At 45.1% G+C, this 12,848-nt stretch overlaps 1 protein-coding gene across 3 annotated transcripts in view; it reads right to left on the bottom strand.

Moving 5' to 3' along the window:
* Positions 1–1,065: 1,065 nt before the first annotated feature.
* Positions 1,066–12,848, bottom strand: part of NUP93 (nucleoporin 93kDa) — a 133,229-nt gene continuing 121,446 nt past the window's right edge. For 2 of the 3 annotated variants that reach the window (XM_006863545.1, XM_006863546.1), the window contains 10 exons: positions 11,721–11,912; positions 11,084–11,210; positions 10,913–10,985; positions 10,587–10,631; positions 8,857–8,973; positions 8,108–8,226; positions 4,558–4,675; positions 4,056–4,139; positions 2,573–2,701; positions 1,066–1,514 (listed from right to left, as the gene is read on the bottom strand). In XM_006863545.1, the coding sequence (XP_006863607.1) occupies positions 1,404–1,514; positions 2,573–2,701; positions 4,056–4,139; positions 4,558–4,675; positions 8,108–8,226; positions 8,857–8,973; positions 10,587–10,631; positions 10,913–10,985; positions 11,084–11,210; positions 11,721–11,912 (1,115 nt within the window). In that variant the 3' untranslated portion in view covers positions 1,066–1,403. The remainder of the gene's footprint in view (positions 1,515–2,572; positions 2,702–4,055; positions 4,140–4,557; positions 4,676–8,107; positions 8,227–8,856; positions 8,974–10,586; positions 10,632–10,912; positions 10,986–11,083; positions 11,211–11,720; positions 11,913–12,848) is intronic. The other variant, XM_006863544.1, reaches the window with a different exon arrangement.

Below are 12,848 nucleotides of genomic sequence, written 5' to 3'. Positions count from 1 at the left end.
GGTTAATTCTTGTGAGAGATGAAGTGGGCCCGGTTTAAACCATCAAAGGCTTTCTGCAGGGCCGGTTTATTGTTACCTAAGTCACACTTTGTGAAAACTCCACAGAAGACTCCTTTTTAAAAGCACAGGTCCCTGCCCAGATATTCTGAGGGTGAGTGTCCAGGGTGAAGGGATGGGATAGTAGCAGGCAGACAGCAGCCTCTGCTGACCCTCAGACACTCTTCCTGATGGACTGTCCATCCCTTGGACAGATGGCACACTGTCCCTTTGAAAGGTATCCTCAAAGGGACGATAACAATTATTCTAACAACTCAAGGATGGCAAGGCTAACTACTCCCAGATAAGACAGAGATTTCTCCTAAGACACAAAAGGCACCTTTAGAAATTCCTCCTGGGAAAGAGACACCACACAGGCCAACCAAAACCAAACCCACTGCCCCTGAGTTGATTTGGACTCAGAGTATCCCTGTAAGGGAGCAGACAGCCTCCTTGGTCTCTCTCAGATTGGCTAGTGAGTTTGAACTGCTCAGGCCCAAATACCAGGTGTACCCTGGTATCTAGTTTCAACATGTTGGACTTTCAGAATGCAGTCTCTGAGTTTGCCAGTGAGTCAACTTCACAATGGAGAAGGGGGTCACTCAAGCAGAGGAGGTGACCTTCAGAGAAAGGAAAAGAGAGACCTGCACTAGCATCCACTCCCCGGAACAACTGCCCAGACCTAACATGATGCTGACGCTCCCTGTATAGCTCCAGCTGGGGCACCGAGACGCCAGTGCTCACAGCTCTTTATCTCTGCTATGTCCCTATCTGCAGTGGGATCTTCACAGAACAGTAAAATTACCTACTCCTGGAGTGGCGCAGATGATTTGGGAAGGTCCCAGATGACCTGAACCCCAGAGTCCACCTGAGGGAAGTGGAAGGACATTGAGTGTTTACTGTTTTACACGCCACTCTTAGTTCACCTAACACTGATGTGGACTCTCATGCTCAGATCATGAGAACAATGCCCCTGGCCCTGCTCTCTGGGATAGTTTATGTAAACAAAAGTCACTCCCAGTGGCTTCTTTTCCTTGCTCATTTTGGATGACTTTTAATCATTTAAGGTCAGTTCAAACCAAATTAAAGATGCCTACATAGCCTACCATTCTCTGGCCCAAAAAATGAGTGAAGGCACTTCCTCCCCATATACACAAAGAATAATGTAAACAAAAATTTCAAAGGAAAAACAAAACAAAACAATGAAAATAAAAGGATGTTTAAAAGAAATATAAACCAAAGAAATTTATTGGTGTTGACAAAAATACATAATACAAAAACAAAACAACACAACAGAAATGAAGCCAGAAACCCCCCCCCCCCCCCATGACGGCATGCAATCCCAGCAGCCACCCAGAGCCTCGCCCTTAGTTCATGAGGACCTCCATCTGCACCAGTCTCGCATTGGTGTCCCCAGACGTCCGGTAGGGTATCATCCCAGCAAAGGTGATCAGAGCTCGGGCTTGACCACGGAGTTGCTGAGAGAAAGGGGAGGCAGATAAAAAAACAGGTTAACTTCCAAATCATGGTAATGTACTGAGAGTGGCCACCATCCTGCTCCATTCTCCACCTTGTGGCACCAGGGCAGATGCCTGGTGGGTGGATGAGAGTCTCACTCTCCACTGTCATCTTCTCCAGCATGGCAGAGAGTTAGGGCCCCAGGTCCAGCAGGCATCAAAGCCCCTCTACTGAGCTGAAGGTGAATGGGTTTGCCAAGCCAGCTGCCTTTGCCCCCCGGCCCCCCACAGCTCTGTGCTTCAGAACTGCCTCTCCCACTTTCCCAAGCCTCTCTCCTGGCTGGTTTCTTCTGCCCACCTGCGTCTGTGGGGACCTGTGTTTCCAAGCTCCCCTTGAGGCAGAGGCACTGGCTGTGACAGTGGGCAGCCCCATTCCACTCTTGCCCTCCCCAGCCTCTCTTTCCTTCTGTTTCTCCCTTCCTTGCATCAGTGCTTGGTTCTCTTTCCCCAGCAACAGTGCATGCGGAGTGGTTCCAGGAGGGAAAGAGACAGCTCTAAGAATTTAAACCCAAGTGTTTCCAGTAACAAAAGACAACCTTCACTCTGATTTCCAAGTGATAAATTACTGAATAAGGAACCAGCAAAATTTAGAACAGCTTCAGATGACTGCTTCAAAAGAACTGCTGCCCCATACTCAAGTATGCTGGATGCTCCTATCAGGAAGAAGCTGTCTCTGGAATAGAAGAGAGTCTACAAAAGGGTTGTTTACTAGCCTTGATAAAAATGCTCACTGATGAAAGCTCACCAATAACCTTAAATTCAAAGAGGGGCAGGAAATTCTCATGTAATCAACGGCAAATTTGCATTCCGCTTGACTTTTTAAATAAGTGAGTGTCACTGGCCCAGCACAGTTTTGTCTTTAGCTCAAGAGCAGTGATCCCCTTAATGTTCAAGCACCTCCGCTAGCAGGCATCCAGGGAAGAGTGCCGTTTCCGGTCACATGGTTTCATGAGATACAACAGACAATGGACCAGAAAGGGGTTTTTCAGCAATGGTTCTCAAGAACTCAGAGATCTTACAGAGTCGCGGTCCTCGATGACTCGTTGTGGCCTGGTCGCCGACGAAGGACTCGTCCCCTTGAGCCTCTTAAACTGTGTGAACAAGATGTTCATGGTGGCGAGAAGCACTTCCGAGAGGTTGTGCCTGATCTACAGAGAAGACAACACAGAATAAGGAAGGAAAAAGAACCAAGTGCCCCAGGTCAGCAAATAGGTGGAGGGAGACAACCACTCCCAGGTGGTCCTGGTCATACCACATCCCCTTAAAGAGCTACAGAGCCATCAAAAAGGAGCTGATGATACTTATATATCAAAAATGAGGGCAAGCCCCAGACAGAGGGCAAGAGGCCTGTCCTCCTAGGCAGGGTCTGTGAGCCAACGGCACGTGGACCAGTGGCCAGCAGATTCAGTAACAAATACAGCTGGCTCTGAATGTCAGTCCCACCGCTCCACGGCCTCAGACACACTACAGGGTCTCTGATAAACGTGCAAGGCCTGAGTGGCTACTAGGACAGGCCTTGGTACACAACTTCAGCCCAGGATGCAAGGATGATGTTTCCAGAAAAAGATGGGAAACAACACAGGAACAAGGGGCTGAGGGTAGAATTCCAGGGAAGTCAGTGAGGGGCAAGACCTTTGACCTGAATGTGCCACAGTGGACACCCACCCGACAAAGGCAGAAGTTGGCCTCACTCCTTCCTTTAAAATGGAAAAGTCTTTGTTTTATGAGTAACATTCCAGACCCAGGCAGCTGACCCTGAATGTTTGTGGCTCTAGAGGTTAGCATGGCTGCACCTGGGAATGAGGACTTGTTGAAACCCTCCTGTTGATTTCAGTGTGCAGCCAGCTGAGCACCAGGCTAGGCAGTGGTCCTGGGGTCCTGGGAGGATCACATAGTCCAGGGCCACTGCACTTGCTTCTTTTAGACAAAACAGTTCGGGGAGCCAAGGGTTGCAGGGAATCATGATGTAGGTTTCACACACCCAAAGGAACATATCAAGAAGATCAGAGTTAAGCATGTTCTTGGGAAAAACTTAGCTAAGCACTAAAACATCATCTAAAACAAGTAGCTTATAATAGAATTAGACCAGACCTCACAGGGTCAACCAGAAACCTGTTTCTTCCAAGAACATCTTCAATCACTTAAGCCTGCATTTTCTGGGTCAAGAATTAGGACAATAAACTGATGGGGAGGATGTGTGTCTTCACAGAAAACCAGCCCAGGGCATTTGAAATTAGATGAGTCTTGGAAATCCCAGTCTTTACGGCCATCGTAACTAGAGCTCTTCCAGTTACCACTGTTGTTTATGTTACTGAGTGTCACGGAGTCAGTTCTGACGCATGGTGACTCTGTCTGGGGTTTTTGAAGAGCGGCTGGTAAGCTTGAACTGCTAACCTTGGGGTTCAAACTGAGCTTACAGTCCAGCGTATTAACCCACAGTGCCACATGCTCTTAACAGAAGTAGAAAAACAAATTCCATAACTCAGGGAGAAAAAGACTCACTTCATCACTGAAGTTCCTGAAGGCAGCCACTCTCTCTTCCACACTTTCCTGATTCAGGGGTACCAACTTCAAGCGATCAATGATCTGTTTAAAGCAAAAACACAAACCCCACAACCCCATCTGACATAAGCCATCACAGACACTTCCTCCTCTTCTACCAAGTCCATTGAAGACTTCTCGAGCAAGCACACACAAAGGCTCTGATTCTAACGTACTAACTGCATTCTGAGGCTCCTTTTCTGAAGCAATTAAAAAAGTCAGAGTTATCAATTTACTTTGAGAAACTGCTCTATTTTCAGATTAAGGGGGAAAGGAATAGAAAAATGGAAAAAGAAAAGCTCAACACAGAATTCCCCTTTAAATTCTAAAGCTGTAGCTGTCCTTCCTCATTTAACAGGCATCTTGGTGGAATTTCCTTTGTTTTAAATGAACTCCAATGAGTGGCTTGAATTTTTAAGGGCATACATTAACTTGCACTTCAAACATCCCTCCTGAAACTTACATCAAAGGCTCTGTCAATATGACCACTGTGATATTCATCAAAAAAGGTGATCAAGTCCAACAGAAGATAGAACGTGGAGTCCACAAATTTATTTGCGCTTATTCCCTGAGCCCTGTACCTAGAAGACAAAAAAGGGGGCAGGGACATGTTATAAATTTTTGCACAATCCTAAAAGTAGCATATAATTTGAAAAGCATCAAAACTTCTTGAACTGTCTGGGCTAGGGGACTTAAGGAGAGGAAGACACTGTTTTGAGGCATCCAGGGTACAAATCCACCTACGGACACTTTGCAGAGTGTTGTTCTCCTGCCTCAACCACTGTGTCAGCACCCAAATCTCCAGGAGGACTGGGAGTACCGCCGTGCACAAAAAGCCATCCTGGTGGTTATTTGCAAGTGGAGACACCCCATTTGCCAAAGAATGTTCTTTTATGTTATCCTGGGAAGGCACCCAGGCCCAGTTTCCTCTGGGTCACTTCATTAGGAGTTATCTGTAGAGGGCACCAAACAAACCCTTTGTCTCAGTCTGGAAGCAAAACTGGGGAGCTAGTCTGTTAGTTCAGTTAACTCACTGTTAATTCTCTTAAGAATTCCCCATCTGTCCATCAATAGCGTTGTTCCAAAGTGCCTTTGAGATGTGTCATCAAAATCTATCTACTGTAGCAGTATATAAATGAGCAGAAGGCCTAAAGTTAAATACCAAATGCTGACAGTGGCGTGGAGCAATGGAAACACTCATACACTGCTAGTGGGATGGTGAATTTAGGAGCAGCTCTTTGGAAAACTGTTTGCTGTTACCTAGAGAAATTGACCAGCACTCATCTGTCAGTGTATCACATCATGATTGGCTTGTGTGTTGCTGTGATGCTGGAAGCTATGCCAATGGTATTTTAAATACCAGCAGGGTTCAATCTTGTGGACAGGTTTTAGCAGAGTTGAAAGACTAAGACAGGCAGGATAAGGAGAGGTGGACCACTTCTGAAAGGTTGGTCACTGAAAACCTTATGAATAGGAGAACACTGGGTGACGATTTTATTCGAATCCACAGTCAATACTCACAGAAGCAACAGTTAAGAAATCAAACAACGTATTGCATTTAGGAAAATTTGCGGCAAAAGAGCTCTTTAAAGTTTGTAAGAGCAAAGATGTCATTCTGAGGAATAGGTATGCCTGACCCAAGTCTACATGTGAAAGCTAGCCAATGAATAAGAAAGGCGGGAGAGAAATCCATTTGAATGATGGTGTTGATGACGAAGACTGACTATACCACAACAATGAACAAATCGGTTTGGGAAAAGCATGGTTAGGTCACTCTGTGGAAGAAACAAAGGTGAGACTTTATCTCTGGTACTTTGGACATGTCAGGAAGACCAGTCCCTGAAGAAGGGCATCATGCTTGGTAAAGTGGAGGGTCAGCTAAAAAGAGGAAGACCCTCAATGAGATGGATTGGCACAGTGGCAAGAACAATAGGCTCAAACATCACTGCACTTGTGAGGCTGGTACAGGACGGGGAGTATTTCATTCTGTTGTACACAGGGTCGCTATGGGTCAGAACTGACTCAATGGCACCTAACAACAACAGTGAAACTGAACATGTATTTGTGTCCTAAAACTCACTAGCGTCAAATGGACTCTTACTTTTAGCAACCTGTAGGACAGAGTAGAACTGCCCCCTTAAAGGTTGTTAATCTTCACAAAAGCAGATTACTACATCTTTCTCCCATGGAGTGGTAGATGTATTTGGATTGCTGACCTTTTGCTTAAGCACCATGCCACCAGGATTCTTCTATTTATGCCCCTGTACCCTATAATTTCACTTTGAGAAAAACTCTTGCACATGTGTACAAAGAAACACAAGAGAAGGATTTCCACCTGTACACTGCCAGTTCAACTCAACTGTCCACAAGCACTGGAACAGATGGCATTTTGGTATATTCTTACTGATGAAGAGCAAGGACCACAGCCTTCAGTATGAGTTACAACTCGACATAAAGAAAACAGAAAGCCTCACAGCTGGACCAATTAGCAGCATCACAATAAACAGAGAAAAGATGAATGTTGTCAAGGATTTCATTTTACCTGGATCCATAATCAATGCTCATGGAAGTTAAAAAAAAAAAAAAAAAAATCAAAGGCTATATGGCACTGGGCCAAAGGTCACTTTAAAGTGTCAAAAAGCAAAGATGTCTCTTTGAGGACTTAGGTGTGCTTAACCCAAGCCATGGTATTTTCAATGACATCGCAAACACATGTACACATGCAAAAGCCGGACAATGAATAAGCAAGACTAAAGGAGACTAAAGCTTTTGAATGGAGGATAGTGAATGTGTTGGTGGAGAATATTGAATATGTCATGGACTTCCAGAAGAACAAACAAATCTCTCTTGGAAGAAGTACAGCCAGACTTGATCTCATGTACTTTGGACATGTTATCAAGCAGAGACCAGTCCCTGGAGGAGGACATCACACTTGGCACAGGAGAGTCCGTGTAAAAGAGGAAGACCCTCAAAAAGCTGGACTGACACAGTGGTTGTAACAATGGACTCAAATATAGGAGGATGGGGACGGTACAGAACCAGGCAGTGCTTCGTTCTGTTGGACACAGGGCTGCCAACAATCAGGATCCCCTCAATGGTACCTAACAACAGGGTCTATTTATACGATGGAATAATACCCGGCAGGTAAAATCAAATCAAATCTTTATGGTTAATGAGCTGGACTGCAAGGTTGGTGGTTCAAGCTCACTAGCTACTCCTCAGAAACCCTATATAGGGTCGCTATGAGTTGGAACCGACTGGACGACACTTAACAATAACATGTATATCAATATGCCTAGACCTCAAAAATAATTTTGAGTAACAAAACAAATGGCAAAGTGTTATACTTAATAATGACAGCATTTATGTAAATTCAAAGCAACACCAAAACCAACACTCTACACTGATCGTGAGTACATACACACAGAGTGGAAGTATATGAGGAAGACTTGTTTATTAACACAGGTGAAAATCCCATCATCAGAAGGTTTGTTACAAGGAAACTTCCTCCATAATGAAATATTTCAGAGCCCAATTCTTTAGAGCAATAATCAAGACAATAAAATTCCAGTCTCATGGAATTATCTGAATAATCTATGAAGTTTTGTGTGATGAGGGAAGGAGAAGGAGGTCGAGAAGAGATGAAAGGAATGGTACATCTAGGCACTACTGTAGAGAAAATGAACCAGAGACCTAAAGGGTAACATGCTCACACCAGGCCACTTTAGAAAGTTAAGCTAACAGGCTGTCACTGAGGATTAATGGTCATATGAAAACGAATGCGTTGGTCTAAGCACCAATAATGTTTGCTCTGATTAAGGTTATCATTTTGAAATGGTCCTAAAATCAAACCCTCACATCCCACAGTGTCTTTGGAAACACTCTCCACTCCAGCCATCTCAGCTACGTCTGCCCAACAAATCAGAGTCACCCCCAAAGGCCTGGGTGGGCACCCTTGACTGGGCAGTGGCACTGGGCCCTTAGGATCCTGCTGAGCCAGAGCCTGGCCTCACCGTTCGGCGATGGAGAGCGCCATGTTCTTTAGTCTCTCTCGGTTGGACTGCGGTGCGCTGATGTGGGGGACCACGGGGCTGAGCAGTTTGTTCATCAGCTCCAGCACCTTGTCAGCATTCTGGTCAGTTTTTAAAAACAAAGAGCATAATCAATACAGAGAAAAATAAACTGAATAATCAAAACAAGACAGAGAACTTTCTGGGGTGATGGAAAGAACTGTTCCACATCTTGAAAGTGTACACAAAATTCATCCAGCTGTACACTTCAGATACGGGCAGGTTTCTGTGATGTTTAACAATACTTTAATCAAAATCATTTTTTAAATTAAAACAAATAAAAAGACCCCACGGATTACAACCCTCTCTTGGCTTATTTCCACTTGATAAAAAGATCAGCAGTCATCATCTGTTCTGAGTTAGGCACAATGGCATGTACACCAGGAGTGCCCCCACCTCCATGTGATGCTCACTCGTTCTTGCTGCCAATTGAGACGGCAGGTCAATGCCTGCAGGGTATCTTTCCAATAGGTTGCTCTCATTTAGCCAGAAATACCTTATGGGCATAAATAATTCTGTGAAATAGCAATATCCCCCTGACTGGCCCATTAACTGCCTAAGTGCTAGGAGAAAATATCTCAGCCAAGAGAGTAGCACAACATACAACCCTGGCCTCATCAAAATGTTTGTGCATTTAATGCCAAAAGGCTGGCACAGCTATTAAGTGCAGAAGAAGGAAGGGCACATTTTACCTTGGCAAGGTCATAAAGCTTTGCTGCTTCTTCAAACAGTCCTTTATTTTCTGCCACGGAAGCAACTTTGTTGATAATAGGCTTTGTGTCACTAGTAAACTTATCTATGACTCCAGGCTGACAAGACAAATTATGGAGGGAGAGAGGGAGAAGGGTACACAGAGCAGTTATTTTAAACACAGAGACACAACTGAGATCTGAAAAAGACCTGAACTGAAAATGCTTGCCCTGGGCAATGCCCATCTTTTGTGAGTTTGACTCTAGCTTTCTGGAAGAGAGAAGGGCTTCTGAGAAATAGGAAAGGGGTGGGCTCCCTGGGAGGGCACAGGGGCTAGTGGGAAGACACCTGTGCATCTAAATGTCCAAAATGACCCCAAACAACCACTGCTGGCGAGTCAATTCTGGCTCAGGCTATAAATTTTGAGGGAAGCAGACAGTGCTATTTTTTTCCCAAGGAGTAACTGGTGGGTTAGAACCAGAAAACTTTCGGTTAGCAGTTCAACAGTTAACCCACTGTATCACCCTTAAATGACCCCTTGGGTAGGCGAACTCGACAATGATTTTACATCTGCTGATGAGTAAGACACTAAGGGGAAAATCAGGAGGTCGAGAGAAAGTACCAGGAAGATCCTGAACATGCTTCCCAAGGCAGACAGCATGAGACACTCAGTGCTGAATAGTGCACGACAAGTGGGGTCCAGTTTAAACGAAATCATCATCGCCATTTCACAGCGACCGAGTGGTCAGGAGAGTCTGAGACGGCTATTAGGAATCACACAACTAAGGCAGGTCACATGACGTCTCTCACTCAGTGCTGGACTCCTAGGACTAGACTAAGTCAGGTGGCCTGACCCCACCACCCTGAAGACAGCAGAGATGTCATAAGAGGGTTCTGGGGTTGGAAGGTCTTGGTTCAAATTCCAGCTCCCTGCGATCTTCGGGAAAAGGATTAACCTCTTTAGTCTTAATTTCCTCAGCAGAAACACAGGAATAACAGCAATTTCTACTCTGTTAGTGTAGTGACCCACATAAAGTGCTTAGTACGGTGCCTGGCACCTGCCATCACCCAGTCAGTACCATCACTGTCCTCTCTTCTGATTTCTTTGAAATTGCTGAAAATTGAGTCCCTGAAAAGAGCAAGTCACCTTCCCAAAGCCACAGGGAGAGTGCCTTGGGCGGGACTGAGACCCTAGTCTCTGATGCCAAGGTCTCTGCCCCTTCTGCTCTGCTGCCCAGTGGGTACCACAGGTCTCAGGGGAATCACTGAGGCTCATGGAAACAGGTGCACTTCAGTGTTGGTATCAGAAAGTACCTTTCGAGAAGGATCAAATGCATTTCTAACTTTTCCACCTGGGGACAGGGGAAAGGGGTTGTTACAGCACTCACTCACTTTTCCTTGCATAATTTCGGAGCTGAGAATGGCAGAACTGCAGCCTTCACAGCTCAAAAATAGTAGGCAAGAGCAGCTAAGTATTCTGAACAAAACAAAAAGAGTTAAGATATCTAAACGCAGATTGTGTATTTTAAAGAAAGATATTATGCGTGTAAAATCAAGGTCATTTTGGTCCCACAATTTTCTTTTTTTTTTTTTGGATCTTCTTCTTTTTCAAATTAAGCAGTTAAGTTCAAATTTTCATCTTTAGCACTGAGTCCTAAAATCCTAAACCATCTTTGAACAATGATAACCCCAACTACAGACCGATAGCTCTTTAGGGAGGCATTTCACCCACCTTTCTGCTTCCATCATTCTCTAGTTTCCCCAGAATCATATCAAACTGTGGAGACAAAACAAAGTTTACTCAATTTACTGGACAAGGACTAACACAAGTAGCCCACAATTTCTCTGAGCCAAAACTGGGGAAGAAAATAAAAAAGGTAGGAGAAATCTTACAAATACTAGAAAACAGTAAGATTTTCATTGTTAGAAACCAAGGAAAACTCTGACAACCACCTAGGTCAGCTCTACCCTAACCACCAGAGGTGAACATACAGCGTCACCTTAGTGTAAGAACAGACACTGAAACTGGGGGAGAGAGGGAAAGAGGAACCAACATACCTCTCGACTTTCTATCACCAGTTCGCTTACGCAGCGCAAAAACATGTTTTCTCCTTGACTATCTTTCTCGTCCCTAAAATGGGGCAGAAGCAGGTTGGTTCCTGGGATGGATGCAAGACCTCTAATAGTCATTTGCAGAATGGCAGGAATCAAAACTAGCAGAAGTTTTACCTGAGGAAGTAAAAGTACTGGAGGGCTTCCCTCGGGTCTGTGGATTCAAACTTGCGTGTGTAGAGCATGAGCAGCCGCACGAAGTTCAGCCGCCGCATGCAGGGAGGGTCTCCAGGCTCATGGCTGACTGCACCGTGGAAGACAGGAGAGGTCACAACCACACTACTTCACTGGCCCTTATAACCCAGGAGCCATAGACGTTGACTCCAAAGACATCCACACCTACAGCCCAGCCTAGTCTACTGTGTCCTGGATTTTGTTTCCAGTACAGAATAGAGAGCCCTTGTAGGAAACAACTAAGCATACTGGTGTCTGGATGAAGCAGTGAGGACTACTGTCCACAGCAGTGTGTACTCTGGGATGTTCCTGCTGCCCTCCTCCTTCCCTAACACCCCACTCCCATACAGGGATGCACAGGGGATGGCTGGTTGAGCTTTCCAATGCCGAGGTCCTCATGGGAACCAGACTCCGGAGACTCCAGAGATGGCTTCTCCTGCACCATTCTCCAGGCAACCAGACCGACTGGTCACGTGGTATAGCACTTTGTGTGTTTTGCTCTGCAGGGAATGTTAGGGGGCTCTGCCCATGGGTGATATGTTGTGGTCACACTGCTGCCAGCCTAGTCCCCAGTACTCACGGAGCTGGGCACTCTGTCCAGAGGACTTTAAAAGCAGCTTCAGCTCAAACAGCACCAGGGCCACATGGACAGCATGACAGCGCAGCCGCTCCATCCGGAAGAGAAAGGCGATTGCAGCTTCAAACTGTGCCGTCAGGAACAGGACTTGGAAGTATAGGAAGGGCTGCTGGTTCACCGTGAAGTGGGATTCCCCTGGAAAACGAGAGACGAAGGCCGTTCAGATTGAAGGGGCCTCAGCTCCAGGCAGCTTGCCTATGATTAAAGGACTTAGTGGATGTATGGGCCTGTCTCAATGAAGGGTCCTTGGGCACACGAACCGTCCACCACACACCCTCACAATACCACTGGCAAGTGGGGAGCACATTGTCAAACCCTAACCATTGTTACTATGGAGAGAAGCAGAGCTAAGGACCCTCAGGGAGACTGCCAGATGGTTGTTCATCTCTTTTACCCTGAGAAGAGGCAGTCAACAGGTGAGGAATGAAGATGTCTCAGCTACTCATATTTCTAGAAATTCGAATGCAACAACTGCTTACTATGAGCTGGAATCCTAGATTCTTTGCTTCCAATGATTTTTTTTTTTTCATTTATTTATTTTTTCTTTATTTGAGTATCTCTCCCGTATTTAATGGAAATTAATATTTACAGGATGCATTTACATGGACAGGAACCATGACCTTTTGTAAGAAAATAAAATAGTACATTTCCTTCTATTTCTTTCAACATTTACTTTATAATCCAATCTATTTCTGTCTGAAAATTGACCTCCAATGATTTTTAAACAATGAGGAGTAGAGGGAAAACAGAGGAAAGTAGGGAGTAAGTGAAGGCAGAAACAGGGGGCACTATACTCAGTGACAACACCTACTAAGAAGCAACAGCCGAACCCTCTCTCTGTCTCTCCTGCACAAAGCCCACCAGAGCAGTTACAAGAGTGAGGGAACCAGTTGATTGCGTGTGGTCATAAAACTCGTCTGTACTTCTGAAAGCCACACGGCCACTACTCTCTCGTTTTCCCTGGGGAGTCATGGAGATATTTTAGTTTGTTTGGTTTTGGTTGGGATGTTTTTTAAAGAGCCTCATATATATAATTAATGTGGGCCTCATATATATATACATATATATATA

This window comes from Chrysochloris asiatica, unplaced genomic scaffold, assembly GCF_000296735.1.
Source record: "Chrysochloris asiatica unplaced genomic scaffold, ChrAsi1.0 scaffold00055, whole genome shotgun sequence".
In the NCBI taxonomy this organism is placed as follows: Eukaryota; Metazoa; Chordata; class Mammalia; order Afrosoricida; family Chrysochloridae; genus Chrysochloris; species Chrysochloris asiatica.
The sequence above is the reverse complement of the archived record's forward strand: the minus strand, read 5'-3'. Positions and strand labels throughout refer to the sequence as shown.